Raw genomic sequence first — 21,228 nt, 5'->3', positions numbered from 1 at the left:
CCATGAATTGTCAAACCCCTCCATTCAAATTTGACCTTTTCAAGCGTTAAGAATTCCAGAGGTTGATCTCCACCCTAACAGGATCCGCCTTTGGGTGATCAATGAGGCGAAGGCTACAACATCTGCCTCCGCGCCTGTTTCCAACCCCGGCTGGTCCGACACCCCGAATATGGCCTCCCGAGGGCCTGGGTCAAGTTTCACACGCACCACTTTAGAGATTACCCGAAAAAACCTCCTTCCAGTAATCCTCCAGCTTTGGACAGGACCAAAACATATGAACGTGGTTTGCCCCCCCCCCCCGCAACATTCACACACATCTTCTACCCCCTCAAAGAGCCGGTTCATCCTCGCCCTTGTAAGGTGCGCTTGAGACACCACCTTCAGCTGTATCCGCCCCAACCTCGCACAAAAGAGGTGGAGGCATTCACCCTCTGGAGCACCTCACACCAGAGCCCCTCCTCCATACCCTCTCCCAACTCTTCCTCCCACTTTGCCTTGATCCCTTCTAGGGGCACCTTCTCCTCCTTCAAAATAGCCCCATAAACCACCGATACTACCCCCTTCTCCAGTTCCCCTGTGGTCAGCGCCTCCTCCAGCAATGTGGAAGCTGGCTCTACTGGGAAGCTCTGTATCTCCTTTCTGGCAACGTCTCGAACCTGCATGTATCTAAATATTACCCCCTGCTCCAGCCCGTACTTCGCTCCCAGCTCCTTCAATCCCGTAAACGACCCCCAAGAAATAAATCTTTTAGTGACCTAATTCCTTTCTCTTCCCATCTCCGAAAATTTCTATCCCACTTCCCTGGCTCAAATCTATGGTTTCCCCGAATCGGCATTTCCCTTGACTCTGGTTCCCCCGAATCGGCATTTCCCTTGACTCTGCCCCCAACCCAAAGTGCTGTCGAAACTGCCTCCAAATTCTCAACGAAGCTATTACTACCGGGCTCACTGAGTATCTCCCAGGGGCCATCGGGAGCGGCGCTGTCGCTAGCACCTTCAATCCCGACCCCCTACACAAACTCTCCTCCATTCTTGACCCATTGGGAGTCAACCTCTCTGACCCAGCTCCGTACCTTCTCCACATTCGCCGCCCAGTAATAATAAATCAGGTTCGGAAGACCTAAACCCCCTGCCTGCTTTCCTCTCTGTAGTAGCACCTTTTTAATTCTGGCCACCTTCCTTCCCCATATGAACGAGGTAATCATCCCTTTAAACTCTCTAAAAAATGCCTTTGGCAGGAAAATCGGCAGGCATTGAAAAATAAACAGAAATCGCGGCAGCACATTCATTTTAACCGCCTGTACCCGACCCACCAATGACAGAGGGAGACCATCCCACCTTGCCAGATCAGCTTTCACTCTCCCCACCAAACTAAAATGTTGTATCTACGGAGCCCTCCCCACTCCCGGGCAACTTGCACCCCCAGGTATCTAAAGTGAGTCCCCGCCTTACGGAATGGCAGCCCCCCCCCAGCCCTGCCCCCAACCCCGGCCGAGACACCACAAAATACTCACTCTTGTCGAGATTTAGTTTGTACCCCGAGAAAGACCCAAACACTCGAAGCAGCTCCAGTATTCCCCCTCTTGACACACTTGGTTCCGATACTTATAATAACAAGTCATCGGTATATAAGAACACCCTATGCTCTATCTATCACCCCCCACACTATCCCTTTCCATACCACCAAACTTCTTAATGCGATGGCCAACGGCTCAATCGCGAGTGCAAACAGCAGGGGGGACATAGGACTTCCTGCCTAGTCCCACGGTGGAGAGGAAAGTATTCTGAGCTGATGTTTGTGCGGACAATGGCCCTCGGCTCCTTATATAATAGCTTTACCCAGTCCACAAATCTGGGTCCAATTCCATACAGCTCTAGAACGCCATCAAGTACCCCCATTCTACCCAGTCAAACGCTTTCTCAGCGTCTAATGCCACAACCACCTCTGTTTCCTTCCCCTCCGCCGGTACCATAACCACGTTCAATACCCTCCTAATGTTCGAAAAGAGCTGCCTCCCTCTCACAAACCCTGTCTGATCTTCACCTATCACCTTCGGGAGGCACTCCTCTAGCCTACCCGCCAATACATTCGCCAATATCTTTGCGTCCATGTTTAAAAGTGATGTGGGCCTATATGACCCACACTCCGTCGGATCCTTATCTTTTTTAAGTAACAGGGAAATCGATGCCTGCCCCAAAGTTTGCAGTAACATCCCCTTCCCTATCGCCTCCTCAAACATCCCCAGCATCAACGGTACCAGCTTATTTTTGAATTTTTTATAATATTCCACCGGAAACCCATCTATCTTCCACCCTCCCCTACCACCTTCCCCGACTGCATCCTCCCAATCACATCTTTTATCTCCTGCTCCATTATCGCCCCCTCTAATGTAGCCCTGTCCCCCTCCCCTAGCCTCGGGTACTCCAGCCCATCTAGAAATTCCTGCATCTCCCAGCCTCCCCCAGGTGGCTCTGACCTGTACAACCTCTCATAGAATTCCTCAAAGACATTGTTAATCTGATCTGGAGCTACCACCAACTTTCCTGCCCTGTCCCACACCTGGACAATTTCCCTTGTGTCCAAGTCGGGGATGGCCCCACACACCTTCTTCGCGAATCCCACATCGTCCCAATTGGGACCATATACACTGACCAGAGCCACTAGCCTCCCCTCCAGCGCCCCTGTCACAATCACATATCTACCACCCGATCTGCAACCACCTTCTCCATCTGGAACCGTACCCTTTTGCACCCCCCCTTTCTTATCCACCATCATCATACCACCGGGCCCTGCCCCATGAGCCTGACCCTACCCTTTCCATTACTAACATCGAACCCCCCCCCCCCCCCCCTTTGCTCGCCTCGTAGGCCCATCAAAACCTGATAACCAGGCTCCAATGTCCGCAGCCAGTGGGACCTAGTTCTAGAGAAGGCTTGGGATCACAAACTCATGAGCACATTGCACTGTCTGATCCACAGCAGGCTGAGGCAGGGGCACCTAAGGGTACCAGCAATCGGAGGACAGCTGGAGGCCAGGAATCTGCTGAGTCAGGCGTCAAGTTCATTATTGAACTTCTAAAAAGCAGTAGTAAAGCTTGGAATGGAAGGTTGCGGATCTCAAACTCCTCACTTTCATTCATTTATTACAGAGAACTCAACTGATTGTATTCCTCTGTAATGATTCTCAATCACACCTTCCAGACCAGAACGAACGGCCTCTAGTTCCTGCCTTCTGCTGAACTCAGTATCTTAGGAACATGTTCATTCCTAGTGAATATTGCAACTTAACTAAATTGCTTTGTCTTTTACTGTAGGGTTCTAAATTCAGAATGTCCTTTAACTAAATCTTTATGAAAGAATAAAGAATAAGAAAGAAGTCAGCAGTTTGCATAAGTTGACATATCCACTGTCCGAGATATTTTCAATATTATTTTGTGAAAGATTGAAACCATGGGGTGGGAATCTCCATATCTGAGACATTGGGCGCGATCCTCCGGCCTTGTTACACTCGCGCTCAAGCGTAACGAGGCCGGTGAATAGCGGGAGAGGCTAAACACAGGCCAAAAACCCTCTGCAAGGTCGGAGAATCGCTGGGGGGTGGCGTGAATCCCGCCCCCGATGGCTGCCGTATTCTCCGGCGCCGGGGTTCTGGCGGGGGCGGGAATCGCGCCACGCTGGTCGGGGGCCGTTGGCAGCGGCCCCCCCCCGGCGATTCTCCGGCCCGCGATGGGCCGAGTGGCCGCCCGTTTTTGGCGGGTCCCGCCGGCGTATGTTACGACAGGTACTTACCGGCAGGACCTGGCTCCGCGGGCGGCCTCCGGGGTCCTCGGGGGGGCGCGAGAGGATCAGGCCCCAGGGGGTGCCCCCATGGTGGCCTGGCCCGCGATTGAAGCCCACCGATCCGCGGGTGGGCCTGTGCCGTGGGGGCACTCATTCCTCCGTGCCGGCCGGTGTAATGGTCCGCGATGGCCGGCGCGGAGATGAACCCCCCACGCGCATGTGCTGGGATGACGCCAGAACATGCTGGCGCTCCCGCGCATGTGCCAACTCCCGCCAGCCGGCGGAGGCCCTTCGGCGCCGGTTGGCGTGGTGCCAAGCCCCTTCCGCGCCAGCCAGCGCGGCGCAAACCACTCCAGCGGTGGCCTAGCCCCTGAAGGTGCGGAGAATTCTGCACCTTCGGGGGCGGCCCAACGCCGGAGTGGTTCACGCCACTCCTTCGTGCCAGAGTTGCCCACCCCGCCAGTTTCCGAAGAATCCAACCCAGGAACCGCCAAAAACAGGCGAAAATAGCGGGAGAGGCCAAAACCAAAAACAGAATTCGGAATCCCACCACAGCGTGGCGAGAAACCAATTATCACCACTTAAGCCCCATTTCCATACAATCAACGAGAGTCACCTGCCATCCATCGGCTTCCTGTCATTCAGCGGCCTTCCCAGCAAGTGTTCACGCTGGTGCCGATTAGTACTCCTTTTGACAAATGTGAACCTGGCAGAAGGGCTTCCGTGGGAGCCGAGTAGCCACCTTTGTTCACAAAGAGTCCGTGGGCGCTAGGCTTGCCACCTAGTGGTCGGCGAGGGGTGGGGGACCCTCCGCAGGGGTGGGCCGCTATGGAAGGGTGGGGGGAGTGCCAAAAGGCACTGGGGGGGCAATTGCGGGGGACAATTGCTCACAGTACCACCATGCCAGCCCTTGGATCCCAACCCCAGTCCGGGGGCAACTCCTGTCCCTGCCCATCTGCCCCACCGATCCCCCATAACCCACACCGACTGCTGAGGCCTCTGAATACGCGGCTGAAGGCAATCGCTAATAGGGAATTGCCAATCGCGGCTCAGTGAGCACTTGACACATGCCAAGTGGGTTCTCATGGGTAGGCGGACCATGTAGCAAGTGGGAGTCATTGCCTAGCATTCCAATCACACCTTGATGCCGGGACACTGTGGGAGTGAACACCACACACAAAGCCCTGGCAGAAGCTCCATGGCCAGTGGTACAACTGTCAGTGAACTATGACGATGTTGGACATTTTCCGGACCCCCTCTCTCCCTCACCAGCCGCTACGCCGGTTTCACGATTTTTAAAAGCACAAGTGAACCGCGCCGTCGGGAACTCGGCCCATCGGAGGCGGAGAATCACGAGGCCCCGAATACCGTGTTCCGGGTGCGGTAATGATATGCAAACGGTGTCTACTGTATGCGCGTTCTGGAATTCATTGACGCCACTGTCGAGGTGTTGGAGCATTGCGATTTAGCGTCAAATCGGCACCTGCCGCAATTTTGGCATCAAAAGCAATTCTCCACCCAATCGCCTTTCCGGATTTCTAACGGAGAATCTCACCCCCTATATTTATATTTCCCTCAGTCCTTCAAACTTGAGAAACATTTAACCACGGCAAGGTTTTTCTCCCACAAGTAACACTTGTGCATTCATCACTCATGGGATTGACTTCAGAGTAAAAGTAGATGCAATCTCGGTTTCAAAATAGCTACGATTTAATTATGCTTCAACTTTCAAGGCAACAGGGAATAATTCGTATTGATCAATTCATCAGTGCACAGAATAAAGTTGAGGCGAATTTTCCACAGCAGTGAATGAGACGGATGTAAAACGCTGAAATTTGCCTTCTCTGCACAGATGAGTCAGTGATTCATAGTTACAAGTCATTCAGAGGAATGAGATCAAAACAGCATTGCGCCATTAGACTGAATTAAAAACAGCTTTGGGTAGAATGGGTAATGTATTACACAATGAAACTCACTCTACTCAACAGCAGCCACCATCTAGGATCCCCATGAGTACATTTTATTGATTCAATTTGTGAATTTTCTCATGGAAAGGATTTTAGGGGAAATTCCTGCAGATTTCTGGAATTAGCAAGTTTCACTTAATAGAAAAAATTTATTTATTTTCTCATTATATTCATTGACATCAGACATATTTCTACTTGCTCTGAATCACTGGGCTGTTTAATGCAACAGAAAAGATGGTGGCCAGGCCCCCTTAATCTCGGGGGCAGCAAACATTCCCCCGCCATCCCAATTAAGTGTGAGGGCGGAAGGAGCTTATGCGGGATTCCCAGCCACCGGACTCATCTTGTGAATTTGGCTCATTAATGAGCCAATTGACGCCTATCCCGGAGTCTACAGCAATTTATTGGCAGCTCAGGGATTAAATGGAGGATACCCAACTTTCCCCCGGAATGCCCCTCAGCGAAATCTGCCGGGCTTGCCAGTGGCCTCCCGGGTTGCAGGGGGCGCCACCTCATAATCAGGCACTGTGCCTGACTGGGAGAGGTGAAACCAGGAAGGGTGGAGGCTATTGGAAGCCTTCAACACCAATCCCCCATGGCCTCCGCCCTGTAATCCACATCCTGCCTTCACCCACTTTTGGTCTGGGGCCCCACAATGATCCTGGACCTCTGGTAAGTGAATTGCCAGCAGTTGCCATCACTTCTGCTGGCATTGGTGATAATTAGGAGCTGCTGGCCTCTGACCAGTCGAGGTGGGTGGGACCTGTATCAGCAGGGACCTCATTCACAGGAAAGGCCTAATGGTGGCCATTTAAGTGCCTGAAGGGTGCTTGATTCCATCAGGCCTCCCCCATGGCACTCACAAAGTTCCCTGTATTGTGGAATAGCAGATAAGAACATAGGAACAGGAGTTGGCCATTCAGCCCCTCAAGCCTGCTCCACCATTCAATGAGATCATGGCTGACCTGTTTCCTAACTCCCTGGACGTCGCGTTTTACAATGTCGTGAACGGGCTGCTCCCAGTACTAATTCTGGCCCCTGCAGGGGCCCAGCATGGCGCTGGAGCGGTTCGTACCGCTCCAGCTGCCGAACCCGGCGCGAACTGTGCGCCGCGGGATCCGCGCATGCGCAGTTGCGCCGGTGCCGAGGACATGCGCAGTGGTGCCAGCGCCAACGCGCGCATGCGCAGTGACCTCCTTCAACGCACCAGCCCCGACGCAACATGGCGCAGGACTCCAGGGGCCGGCGCGTAGGAAAGGAACTACAGAGGCCGGCCAGCCCGCCAATCGCAGGCCAGGCCACATCGGAGGCCCCCCCCGGGGTCGGACCCCCCCCCCCACAGGCCGCCATCCGACCCTTCCACGCCGAATTCCCGCCAGCCCAGAGCAGGTTAGCACAGCGCCGGCGGGACTCGGCTCTTTCTTACGGCCGCTTGGCCCATCCGGGCCAGAGAATTGGCGGGCCGGCCTCGTAGAGCAGCCCGCGACCGACGCCAATTCTCCGCTCTGTGGAGAATCGCGTGCCGGCGTTGGGGCGGAGTGGCCCATTCGCGGGGATTCTCTGGCGCGGCCCAGGGCTGGGAGAATCCTGCCCCATGTACCTCCCTTTGGCCCGTATCCCTTAATATCTTTGCTTAACAAAAATCTATCGATCACAGATTTTAACTTAACTGAAACAACTTCTGCTGTTTGTGGGAGAGTTCCCAACCTCTACCACACTTTGAGTGAAGAAGTTCTTCCTGTCATCTCTCCAGAATGGTCTGGCCCTAATTTTTAGACTATACCCCCCTAGTTTTAGAATCTCCAACCAGTGGAAATAGTTTATCTTTATCTCCCCAGTCTTTCCCTGTTGAGGGACGAGATTCTCCGACCCCCCGCCGGGTTGGAGAATCGCCGGGGGCTGGCATGAATCCTGCCCCTGCCGGTTGCCGAAGTCTCCGGCACCGGATATTCAGCGGGGGCGGGAATCGCGCCACCCCGCTCGGCGGGCCACCCCGCTCGGCAGGCCACCCCGCTCGATTCTCCGGCCTGGATGGGCCGAAGTCCCGCCGCTAAAATGCCTGTCCCGCCGGCGTAAATTAAACCACCTACCTTACCGGCGGGAAAAGGCGGCGCGGGCGGGCTCCGGGTCCTGGGGGGGGGGGGGGGGGGCGCAGGGCGATCTGGCCCCGGGGGGTGCCCCCACGGTGGCCTGGCCCGCGATCAGGGCCCACCGATCCGCGGGCGGGCCTGTGCCGTGGGGGCACTCTTTCCCTTCCGCCTCCACCACGGTCTCCACCATGGCGGAGGCGGAAGAGACTCCCTCCACTGCACATGCGCGGGAATGCTGTCAGCGGCCGCTGACACTCCCGCGCATGCGCCGCCCGGAGATGTCATTTCCGCGCCAGCTGGCGGGGCACCAAAGGCCTTTTCCGCCAGCTGGCGGGGCGGAAATTCGTCCGGCGCCGACGTAGCCCCTCAAGGTTGGTGCTCGGCCCCCAAAGATGCGGAGCATTCCGCACCTTTGGGGCGACGCGATGCCCGTCTGATTTGCGCCGTTTTGGGCGCCAGTCGGCGGACATCGCGCCGTTTCCGGAGAATTTCGCCCAATATCTTGAATACTTTGATCAAATCACCCCTTAACCTCTAAACTCTAGCGAAAATAGTTCTAATTTGTGTAATCTCTCCTTGTAACTTAATCCCTGTAATCCAGGTATAATTTTTGTAAACCTACATCGCACTCCCTCCAAGGCCAAAATTTCCTTCCTAAGGTGTGGTGCCCAGAACTGCTCATAGTGACTCTCAACGGGGGTCTAACCAGGGTCTTGTATAGCTGCAGCGCAACCCCTGTGTCTTTATATTCCAATCCTCTTAAGATAAATGCTAGAGGCGACTTCCATGGGCGCCCTCGAGGAAGCAGGTCGCAGGTTGGATCTCTCTCGCCCGCGATGGACAAACGGACCTGTTTCACAGGATTTCTTCGGGACCTGGCGACCTGAATCGGTGGAGGGGACGAAAGGAAGAGGTTTTCCCCCCCCGGGGTATGGACAGTTAGACCAGAAGTGGTCGAGTGGAGCGGCGATGTTTGAAGCAGGAGCAGCAGGGACCCCAGACCGGGCAGCGAAGCATGGCGGACGGCAGGGACCCGGGAGCGGAGGCTCACTGGCCAAGAGAGCAGCAGATGGAGTTTTTTAGGAGCTGCTTCACCGAACTGAGGGGGGACACGTTGGACCCAATGAGGGCAGTGATGGATCGAATGGTCGAGGCGCAGGCGGTCCAAGAGAAGGCGCTAAGGGGGGTCGAGGTGAAGCTCTCCACCCAAGCGGACACGGTAACGGAGCTGGAGCACATGGTGGAGGAGCTGAACTCTCGCCAGAGGAGGATGCAGGAGCAGCTTGAAGAGCTGGGGAATAGAACCAGGAGGCAGAACCTGAGGATCGTTGGCCTCCCCGAGGGCTGTGAGGGATCGGATGCGGGCGCATACGTGATGGGTATGCTCGGGGCACTGATGGGACCGGAGGCCTTCCCTCGACCCATGGAGTTGGATGGGGCGCATAGAGCCCCCGCAAGGAAGCCCAGGATGGGCGACTGACCGCGGGCCTTGGTGGTTCGCTTTCACCGGCTTGCTGACAGGGATCGTGTGCTGCGATGGGCCAAGGCGGAGAGGAGCAGCAGATGGGAGAATTGCAAGGTGCGCATCTACTAGGACTTGGGAACGGAGCTGGCCAAGAAGCGTGCAGGATTCATCAAGGTAAAGGCAGCCCTCTACAAAAAGGAGGTGAGGTTTGGAATGCTGTATCCTGCGAAGCGTTGGGTTACATTTGAGGAACTCCATCACTACTTCGAGACACCAGAACAGGTTTGGGCCTTTATTAAAGAGAAGCTGGACTTGAACTAACGGGCACTTAGTTCTTCCAGTGTTCTAACTTGCTTCGACTAGGAATAGACTTTTATTAAAAGAAGAAGCTGGGCTTGAACTAAAGCACTCTGGGCTCTCAGAGCTTTTGTGTGGCGGCGGTTTGTTAAATTATCATGTACTGTAATGTTTTATCTAAGATTGTTTTCAGCCTGGACAGAGAGCGGGGGCTGGAGGGCACACTGCATAGGGTGATTTTGGGAGATTGCAACGAGGGGGGGGGGGGGGGGGGGGGGGGGAGAGAGGGGCCCTGCACTTGGTATCTTTTGGCAGGAGATCGGGGCCTCTGATGGGGGGATGGGCTCGGGGCTGGTTAAGGGACTTGAAAGGGCACAGGGAGATACAATCAGGTTAATGGGTCCTTAGTGTGTGGGGGGAGGGCCCGAGCATTTGGGCAGGAGACAGTCGGGCACCAAGGGCAGGGGTCAGCGTAGCTAGCGTAGGTCAGGGGGCACCAGGGAGTAGGAGGAGGGGCGGGCTAGGGCCAAGCGCAGGGCAGACCTGGCAGCCAGGAAGGACAGCAGAGAAGACTTGAGGGCAAAGGGGGGGGGTGATCAGGGATCCCCCAGGGGAGAAAGTCGCTTGCAGGGGACAGCATAGGAAACCGACAGCAGCAGCACCCCGGGGTGGGGTTGTTAGAGCCACATTAGTTTAGTTGAACACGTGGGGCATGGGCAAACAGAGCTGATAGGGGAAGTGCCTTATTAACATGTTTATTCTTTCCCACTGTTCGTTTTCAATATGTTAAGGCTTTTGTATATGGCCTTGTTTCTCTGTAAATGTTACAAATCTGTTTTAAATAAAAAATTTCAAAAAAAAAAAAATGCTAATATTTCATTAGCCTTTTTCATTATTTTCTGCACTTCCGGGCATTTTAAGGATCTATGCACCTGAACCCCCAAGACTTTGGACATCCACTGTACCTAATCTCTTTCCATTTAGAAAATACTCAGCGCTATCCTTTTTTGGGCCCTGTAGTAGACGGTTATTATTGTAGGAGTAGGTGGTTATTAATATATACAACTTCTGCGGTCAGCAACAGAGGTTGTGGAACTAATGTAAAGTATACGTGAAAAACAACACGAGTTCAGTTACTCAGTAACCAACTTCACCAAAAACATAAAAAGGTTGTATGTGATTAAGACATAAACCCTTAACACTGATACCTCACGGTGCTGAGGTGCCAGGTTCGATTCTGGCTCTGGGTCACTGTCCGTGTGGACTTTGTACATTCTTCCTGTGTTTGCGTGGGTTTCACCCCCACAACCCGAAGATGTGCAGAGTAGGTGGATTGGCCATGCAATTTAGCCCTTTAATTGGAAAAAATTCAGTGGGTACTCTAAATTTAAAAATAAATAAATAATATCATGGCTGATCTTTGACCTCAATTCCACTTTCCCACCCAATTGCCACATACTTTGGATCTCCCCAAAGATTCTTCTCTTACAGTGTGGTTACTAACATCAGGTAATGTGAATAAATGAGAAGATTTCAAAGAAAATATTATTTATTTTTAAGCACATTTCAGTCAGTACTTAAACAAATGCAGCAATGTCCAACAGACTAAATTATATTAAATACTTTAATTATATTAGAATAAAATTAAATTATTTGGAGAAATGTTTGTCAAGTACTTGTTTAGTACAGAACTTGAATGTTGCTCAAAAGAGAGACATATTGCTGAAGTTTGTTGTCATGCGCTAATCGGGTCAAATGCAAGAATGCCAAATATCAAACTCTCACAACAATTTATACTGTAGGAGAAAAGGGTGCCAAGTGTTTAAAAAATCAACACAGCTTGGCTGAGGCAATACCATCGAGAAGTCAATGGTGAACCATCCACTACCAAAACTGCCAGATAATTAAAAATAAGGGTGCAAGGCCTGAACATATTCCTTTTGTTTGCTGAGACCTGGGGCGGGATTCTCCGCGAAACGGAGGCGGGCAACTCTGGCGTCGGGCCACCCCAAAGGTGCGTAATCCTCCTCACATTCAGGGCCTAGGCCGGAGTGGTTTGCGCCGCACCGGAGAATTCAGCGGCCGGGGGAATTCATGCTGCCCCCATAGGCGATTCTCCGACCCAGCGGGGTGGTCGGAGAATCCCGTCCCTGGTTCCTGTGTATGATTGGCTGTTGCTTCTACAAAGTGTAAATGAGCCCCATTACAATCTTGACTCACAGTGGTTGTTTGGGTAGCTATTACCGCACTCTGGACTATTCAGCAAGTTGTTCAATCGCAGAATCACATTGAAGAGACATTCTGTTTGGGTTTTGCAAGCTGGTGGAGTTCAGTCTGTACCCTGCACCACATGCTGCTCGATTCGATCACCTAATCATTGGGATGCATGGTCCACATAATTGGCATCACACCAGCAGTGAAATTCATACACAATGTAGTTCAATTGTGTGGTAGGCAGAATGTCTTTTTGGACTGATCCTGTTAATGTGGAAAATACCATTTTGTGTAGCCCCTGCATAGTGGCAGCCAAAACAGCATACTTAACCTGCTGTTCAAATTGTTGAGATACTTTATCTTTCCAGGGTAAGTTGAAGGGGACAAGGCACTTTTTAGGTCCACAAGTGGCAGCCTTTGATCCATCTGCGAGTTTGCACAATACACATTAAATAAAATATTCGGTCGTACTTCCAAAATTGCAAGCATTTGTCCCAAAGAGTGCGTGATAAAAAACTTTGCCAACGTGGCTCTCTTTTCAGCAATATATAAAAGCTGGTAAAATGCCAAGCAATGAGTGCTGGAGAGGTTTACAAAGGTAGATTTGCACAATAGTCCTTCAACCCCATTATAACGGGAGCATTGCTGTTTTGACAGCAAGGAAATTATCCAAAATATGACTGACATGTACTTGCCATTCACCCAATTCAACACAGGTCAATTCGATGTGTCACATTAATAGAGTTCACATTGATTAATTCTAATTCAGTCGATGTACTTCATTTGATTTAATCAGAAATTAGTTTGAAACCAAATTTGAGCGGTATTAATAACATGCTTCAAGATCTAGTCTGCAGCACCACTCTCCCTGCTACCACATCTCATCTGGACAGATCTTCCACAAAAAACACGTACCTAAATTCCAGCATTAACACTGATTTTTAAAAAAAAGTAATAGAACTTACTGATGAAGGTTACAAGACGATGTAAACATAATTCTGAAATACATACACTTCATTTTGTTCTTTCAATGCCTAAGGCAGTAACGTATAGCGACTCCACTTTCAAGTATTAGTCCAATGTACTGCATCAAGTGCAAGACAGTGCATGATTCAAGTGTATATTTTTGTCTATTGTCTCCAACTCACTCCACTGTGAGGATATCTTTTTTACATGTACCAAGATGATATATGGATCTGAAGTTTGACGAGTGAGGGACACTGCAAAAACAGAACTTTTTATAAAGAATCCCAAATACGGCATCCCATATTCACAGGCTTGCCTGCTGATCGTTTTATTTTGAGAAACTGAAAAGATTTGAATGCTGTTTGATACATTGGTGGTCAGCTTTGTAGCTTATATTTTTCTCTCTGAAAAAAAAAGACATGAGCTGCATCTTAAAATGACACAGAACATAAGTTGCGAAGTGAATCTCCCGAACCAAACTCAAAGGGTGGCACAGTAATAAGCGAACCACAAATCTTTGGCAGCTGCTGTAGCCATTTCTGACTTTATGCTTTCTTGGACAGACACTGCCAGTTCTTCATTCTCCACATTTATCTTGTCTAACATCCACTCCATTTCTTTGCAGCCCTGAAAGCAAACATATTAGAAGGGATTAAACGTGACAGAGGACCAAACGAGCTGGGAAGTAAAGGTTCATCAAAACCTTTCATTTGAACAAAAATATTCAAATCGTACACTGTTCAAATGATGTATAGAATATATTAAGCATTGAATCTAAATACGCAGCATCTTAAGACAAGAAATTTTGCATCCTCTTACATTTTGCAGACATAATGCAATTCCTGAATCACCCAGTAGATGGAACTTGATTTGCTACTTAAGAAATAATTTAAGCAAGTCTGTTATATAATTGCCAGTTTAGAACTGTTTCGTGTCCATTATCTCAAGCAGTCGTGTAATATCTGGTATCTTTTAAAGAACACATATGAGAAAATAGGTCATAAATAAGGGGCGGGATTCTCCACTCCCACGCCGTCGTGAACGCGTCGAGGTTCACGACGGCCGGCGCCAACCCGCGCATGCGTGGTTGCCGTCCTCTGAGTCCGCCCCGCAAGAAGATGGCGGACGGATCTTGCGGGGCCGCGGAAGGAAGGAGGTCCTCCTTCAGACAGGACGGCCCGACGATCGGTGGGCACCGATCGCGGGCCATGCCACATTTGAGGTACCCCCCGATGCAGGATCCCCCCGCAGGCTCCCCCCCCCACCCCCCAAGCGTTCCCGCGCTATTCCCGACGGCAGTGACCAGGTGTGGACGGCGCCGGGGGGAACCCGCCGTTTTGGCCTGGCCGCTTGGCCCATCCGGGCCTGAGAATAGTGGGGGTGCCGGAGAATCGCCATTTTGGGTGTCTCCGGCGATTCTCCGGCCCGCGGAACTCGACGGGGCCGTTCCCGCCACTTGGGAGAATCGCAGGAGGGCGTCGGACCGGCGTCCCGGGAAATGTTGGCGGCCCAGGCGATTCTCCCAACCGGCGCGGGAGTGGAGAATCTCGCCCAAGGTGTATTACAATCTAACGTTTGAGAACTGCCTTATCAAAGGTTTACTCAAAAAGCACAAATATATTTTTAATATCATTCACCAATGCAAATTCCACAGAGGCCCAGGTACCATTTTTGTACCCCTAACATATCCAAGACCACAAGAGCAATAGAAAGCTGCAATGGAAATCCAGTAAACAAAGCAGTTAAAGCACAAGACATCTGAATAAATATTTAAGTAAATTGCGGCTAAAGCTGAAATCCAGGGGACAATTAGTTAACATTCAAAATACTCTTTCCAAAACTTAGCTCCTGATTTAATTGATTAAAAGAAGCATTTTCCCACGACGTATTGTAGAGGACTCTGGAAGTTGTAACTATAACAGTATTGTTAGGGAAACAAGGGCTGCCATTATAAAATAGGTATTGGACAGATTTTAGAACAAAATAACACTGGCAGATAATGCTTCCAACATGCATTCACAGAACCATAGGCAAATACACTATGAAAACGAACCACACACAAATAAGTTCAAGGGTAAATGCTAATGCATCAATTTCAATTAAAGGGTATTATGATAAAATGTTGGCAATCAATGGAAATCTTGATTCTGTAAATAAATCTACATTATATGGACATGCATTGCTTTCCATCACATGCATAGATAAGCATATTTTATACTTTCCAGAAACCTTGCAAGAGGGTCACCTTGTGGATGGTTAAAAAGTAGTAAAGGCTATTCAGACCATCTAGCTGGCTCAATTGACTTTATTACAGATATACTGCATTTACTCTCAGAGAACTTCTTCCATAAATACTCCACAATTCCCAAATTGAACAAAAACATATCTGCCGTTGCCAATTAATTAATCTTAACGAGTCTCTTGAGGAAAGCTTTTCATGTACCTGGCAGCGCAGGAACCATTGCATTCCAATGAGATGATTCAAACATAGTGTAAGCACTGCACATCGTATCGTAGCCAGGTTTCCTTGGTTCTTCTACACGTAACAGTCAGGGTGAGCAAGTAGGCAAAAATATTGCGAAGAATGCAAGCTGGCTACAGGATTTGGGAATGAAGTCCACATTATTTAGTATTTAGTGGCTGGGATCAAAACGGGTCCAACTGCAGATCAAAATGAGATAGTTCTGGCAGATGCTGCAATAGTAATAGAAAGCAAGACTTTCACATTGTCGCATTTGAGTGTTTTGGCTCCTCTTCTGTCTCAAGATTAAACACGGGTATCCAAAGCACACAATGCACCCTCCTCAGTTAACAGAAATTATAATTTACCCTGGATCTTTCAGCTGAACGCTCGAACTGTAATTTTAAAATGTTGAATTTTATATATGCTTCAGTGTTTCATACAGTATAATTACTTGCAAAGTGCTTTATACACGACTATTATATTACAAAATCTCTCGGTAATGTGCATATGAAGTCACTAATGAGACTTGTGAACTGCAGTATTGGACAGCTCAGGACTCTGACATGATTCACTGGCGGCACCAAAGTTAGCCCAACATAAACTGCAACAGCTTTTTAATAACCCAGAAGGGACAGATAAGGGACAAACATGCAATGCTTGGAAAGAAATGCATATAGCTGAAAGAAACTCAAAACATTTAACATTTCCAACACACACAGCAAGTTCTAAAGTGGACAAACTTACAAACTAAGCAGGCAACCCACGCTACACAAACCAGAGCACATTCCTTGTAATAAAATGCCATTAGATAGTTAGGTATTTTAAGAAATAAATAAATAGTTACCACTGGGGGAGTGCAATATGCAGGAGTGAAAGCTGTTAGCTAACAGCAGAGTTTTGAATTATCCACTCAATAGCATCCCACCCCTAGAGCAACACAGAAGAGGGATATCACACATTTAAGAACAGATACACATTTGAAGCATTTTCACCATATGATTAAACAAATCTGTTTAGGATCACTGAGGGAAAAATACTTGGACCCAAGTAAATTCCTCACACAGTGAATTACGTGCCGAATCCCACTGTTTTTATACACTTAATGTTCATGTAATGCGTTTAGTAATTTTTACTTGCAGCAACATTAGTTAGGTCTGTTGCCTGTAGTGCTTTGTACAAGAATATCAAGTTGCTCTGTTTCTGGTGCGTTGATAAATTCTAGAAAATGGCAGTCATTATTAAATAACCCTGACATTTGTAATGACTAAAATTCATACATGTAGAGACTATGATATCTGTGCACATTAACATAACTCTCAGTAAAGTATATTTGTTCAACTAATAGTACTTCTGAGATTTTGAAGGTCTGACTCCCATTGGTAATAATATAACACTCAATGTTTAATGTCTTTTTATCAGAGTAAGCAAGTTGGTTTCGAATTATACCATTATTTACCAAACTCTAGCCACGATAATGAGATGGTATCAGACCCCCATGTAGAAGAACATCGGGGCAGCAGCGAACATTAGAGTTAAATTCATTAGCCGAGTTAATGTTAAGGCCAGATTTTAGGAAAGGTACATTTTTGAGGAGGAGGATTTGGGGTAATGTTAATTGGGGCTTGATAATAGGTAGGGAAAGCTGTGGTGCGGATGACAAAGGAAGTCACACAAATGGACAAGGAATATATGCAAGTCCCTCAGATAAAAAGTTTGTTTGTTAAAATGAAACCAAAATGGATAAATAGCGATGTCCAAAAGCTAAGGCTTGCATTTGTAAGCACCTTTCCTGATCTCAATCTGCACACAGCCAGCTCCCACCAATATTAAATGGTGACCAAATAATCTGCACGTGACATTGATCGAGGGATGAATATTGGTCAGGGCATCTGGGATAACTTCCTTCTTACTTCCCTCCCTTTTCAAAATAGCGTTATCAAGTTAGGTCCTCTAGGTCCATGTGAGGGGGCAGGCGGGGTCGCAGTTTACAGCTCATCAGAAAGATGTCACCTCGGACAATTCAACATTTAATCAACACTGCACTGGAGTGTCAGCTTAGATTTTAGTCATCGATTCTCTGGAGTGGAAATCAAATACTTTATGAAATGAAACAAAATATGGATAAATGTAGATGTCAATTGAGGGTAACAAAATCAGACTTTCAAAAGATCAGAAATAACTGATGTTATGTTAGGAGACAGAGTGATAAAGTACTACATAGGGCCAGGTATATCAGGCTGGAGATCCAAGATATAGCAAACTTGCTGAACTGTTATAAGGATTAGACTACTGAAGGAATGTTGCATCATTGGAGGTGCCGTCATTAAACCGAATCTCCCTATTCCCTCTCAGGTGGATATAAAGGATTCTGGCATTATATTGACGAAGAGATAGGGAGTTCTCCCCACTGCCCTAGCCAATATTTATCTTCAAGCAACACCTAACAAAAGTAGATCCTGCCACTTTCACATTACTATTTGTCGGGTCTTGCTTGTGCTTCCTACATTGGCTCCATTTCAAAAGTATGTCACTGGCTGGAAAGTAAGAATACAAGATAGACTTACATTGTTAGTGCTTTTCACGATCTCTGGACATCTCATGGGCCTCATAGTGAGTACAGTGACCATGGCCATTTTGGATGGCCCCCTAACAAAGGGAAATCCCGTAGTGCAGGAGTACATCCATAGGGTAAGTATGGTTGATCTCATGGTGGGAGGGGGAGGGCAATTGCCCTCAGAGCCGTGAGAAGGGGAAAGGAATCCGAAGAGGAGACAGAGAGCACAGAGTCTCACTCTATGTGGATGACCTGCTCCTCTAAAGCTTGGACCCGCAAAGCAGCATGGAAGGGATCATGAAGCCCCCGAGGGAATTTGGAACCTTCTCGGGCTACAAACTCAACCTGAGCAAGAGTGGGTGGGGGGGGGGGGGGGGGGGGGGGGGGGGCATCTGTGGCAACCATAAGTTCGTGCAAGCCAGGCTAGACGCCATCTTTAGGAGGTCGAAACAGGACAAGGAGACACTGACCGTTAGGGACTTCTACTCAGAGGACAGGCTAGCGACCTTCAGCCACCCAACAGCAATGAACTCCAATCCCTACAGTTTAAGAACTTCCTCCGCAAGGAGATGACAACATACCCATGGACCCCGAGACCTATGGACCCAGAGACGTACAATGTTATAGGAACTACTGGATGTGGGTAACCTGGGAGGGGGGGGAAACACCTGTACGGACATCTATTAGAAAGGGCAAGCTCCCCACTGAATGAAACAAGGAATAAATGGGAGGAAGAACTAGTGATGGAAATGGTGGCTGGGTTGTGGATGGAAGCTTTGAGCAGGGTGAACGCATCTTCCTTGTGTGCTAGGATATCAATTCAAGGTTGTGCTTAGGGTGCATATGACGGTGGCCAGGATGAGCAGGTTCTTTGAGGGGGTTGAGGATAGATATGGACGGTGCGCAGGAGGCCTGCGAACCACGTTCATATGTTCTGGGCTTGTCTGAAGCTGAAGAGATTCTGGCAGGGGTTCGCGGACATTATGTTTGAGGTGCTGAAGGTGAAGGTGGCCCCGAGTCCAGAAGTGGCGATATGCGGAGTGTCGGAAGACCCAGGAGTCCAGGCGGCGAGAGACCGAAGTCTTGGCCTTTGCCTCCCTGGTAGCCCGGAGATGGATTTTGTTGGAGTGGAGGGACTCGGGGCTGCCGAAGCTGTGGGTGAGCGACCTGGCGGAGTTCCTTAGGCTGGAAAAAATTAAGTTGGGGGGGGGGGGATAAAGGGGTTAAAATGGGGTAGGCAGGATGCTTGGAGGGGAACGGAAGGGAGGTTGGGGGTTATTTATTTCTTATGAGGTTTCCTGTTTGTTCTTATTCTGGTTTTGGTTGTGTTTAATGTCGATACAAATGCCTTAATAAAAATATTTAAAAAAGAGAATCTTGTGTTTAATTTAAAAGGGCACAATGCATGGACATGCTCCACCTGCAGTCCTTTAAGGACAGGGCCGTGTGTGCCAATATATGGAGCTTCTGGCATGTGTATGAGACACACTGAGAGTCTGAATAGAGTCATAGATGTTTACAGCATGGAAACAGGCCCTTCGGCCCAGCTTGTCCATGCCGCCCAGTTTTTACCAATAAGCTAGTCCCAATTGCCTGCATTTGGCCCATATTCTATACCCATGTCTAAATGCTTTTTAAAAGACAAAATTGTATCCGCCTCGACTACAGCAGCTCGTTCTAGACACCATAGCCCCAGAATCGAAGAATCCAGCCTATGTCCTCATGCCGTCCTGGGAACAGTTGCGTTTTACGCCAGAAAAACTGGTGCAAAATGGCCTCTGATTCCCTGTTTTGCTGGGGTCTAGCAGGACGGCAGCGTAGAGCACCCGGCTCTAGCTGCCGATATGCCCCTGAGAATTGTCAGGTCGCACCGTGCTACATGGCGGAAAGTGCCCCCCCCTTTGGACGACTCACGCGCCCCGGTCCAGCCCCCCATAATGTGCCCCCTGCCTGCGGATCGGCCCTCCCCTGAATGGCGGTGCTGGACTGAGTCCGCAGCCGCCACACTGAGTACCCGATGGATGTGACCATGAGAGACCCACGTCTTCGGGAACACGGCCGGTCGGGGGCAGAGCATCGGGGAGGCGGGCCTAGCCGTCGATACGTGGCGTGGCATAGGGGCCGGAGCATCACAAAAACAGGGCCGCCCCCGATTTGGTCAGAAACTTGGGATTCTCTGGCTGTTTGCCGAACGCGACTTCGGCGCGGCGACCGGAGAATCCAGCCCCATGTCTGGTCGACGAGTTGGTCTTCCTTCACCATGGTTACCATTCAGGTGATTCCATAATTATTCAAAGGTTACCAGCAGAGAGCACCATTAGAGCACAGTATTTTTTTAAAATTACTTTATCAGAATGACAAAGCCAGAGCTGAGTGTGGACAGGGGCAAACCCCTAATCCAGGTCCTTGCCTGCTCCAAAAAACAATTCAAATTGAATCCAATTCATGGGGCAGGATTCTCCCCTACCCGGCGGGGCGGGGGGAGGGGGTCCCGGCTCCGAGTGGCATGAACTACTCCGGCGCCGGGCGTCCCCAAAGGTGCGGAATCCTCTGCACCTTCAGGTGCGAGGCCCGCCCCGGAGAGGTTTGCGCCCCACCGTCCGGCGGGGAAGGGGCTTGGCACCACGCCAACCGGCGCCGAAGGGCCTCTCATCCCAGCGCATGCGCGGGAGGGTTCGTCTCCGCATTGAACAACAAAGAACAAAGAAATGTACAGCACAGGAACAGGCCCTTCGGCCCTCCAAGCCCGTGCCAACCATACTGCCCGACTAAACTACAATCTTCTACACTTCCTGGGTCCGTATCCTTCTATTCCCATCCTATTCATATATTTGTCAAGATGCCCCTTAAATGTCCCTATCGTCCCTGCTTCCACCACCTCCTCCGGTAGTGAGTTCCAGGCACCCACTACCCTCTGCGTAAAAAACTTGCCTCGTACATCTACTCTAAACTTTGCCCCTCTCACCTTAAACCTATGCCCCCTAGTAATTGACCCCTCTACCCTGGGGAAAAGCCTCTGACTATCCACTCTGTCTATGCCCCTCATAATTTTGTATACCTCTATCAGGTCGCCCCTCAACCTCCTTCGTTCCAGTGAGAACAAACCGAGTTTATTCAATCGCTCCTCATAGCTTATGCCCTCCATACCAGGCAACATTCTGGTAAATCTCTTCTGCACCCTCTCTAAAGCCTCCACATCCTTCTGGTAGTGTGGCGACCAGAATTGAACACTATACTCCAAGTGTGGCCTAACTAAGGTTCTATACAGCTGCAACATGATTTGCCAATTCTTATACTCAATGCCCCGGCCAATGAAGGCAAGCATGCCGTATGCCTTCTTGACTACCTTCTCCACCTGTGTTGCCCCTTTCAATGACCTGTGGACCTGTACTCCTAGATCTCTTTGACTTTCAATACTCTTGAGGGTTCTAC

General features: G+C 49.7%; 1 protein-coding gene across 6 annotated transcripts in view; it reads right to left on the bottom strand.

Annotated features, from left to right (window-relative positions):
* Positions 1 to 11,142: 11,142 nt before the first annotated feature.
* prelid3a (PRELI domain containing 3A) overlaps positions 11,143 to 21,228 on the bottom strand; it is a 45,314-nt gene continuing 35,228 nt past the window's right edge. For 3 of the 6 annotated variants that reach the window (XM_072468407.1, XM_072468408.1, XM_072468406.1), the window contains exon 6: positions 11,143 to 13,405. In XM_072468407.1, coding sequence (XP_072324508.1) covers positions 13,259 to 13,405 — 147 coding nt within the window. In that variant the 3' untranslated portion in view covers positions 11,143 to 13,258. Of the gene's footprint in view, positions 13,406 to 15,221; positions 15,473 to 16,086; positions 16,170 to 21,228 lie in introns of all 6 variants that reach the window. The other 3 variants (XR_011933482.1, XR_011933483.1, XM_072468409.1) reach the window with 3 other exon arrangements.

Source organism: Scyliorhinus torazame, chromosome 11, assembly GCF_047496885.1.
Source record: "Scyliorhinus torazame isolate Kashiwa2021f chromosome 11, sScyTor2.1, whole genome shotgun sequence".
Lineage (NCBI taxonomy): Eukaryota > Metazoa > Chordata > Chondrichthyes > Carcharhiniformes > Scyliorhinidae > Scyliorhinus > Scyliorhinus torazame.
Note: the sequence above shows the minus strand (reverse complement) of the source record. Positions and strands in the feature narration are given on the sequence as shown.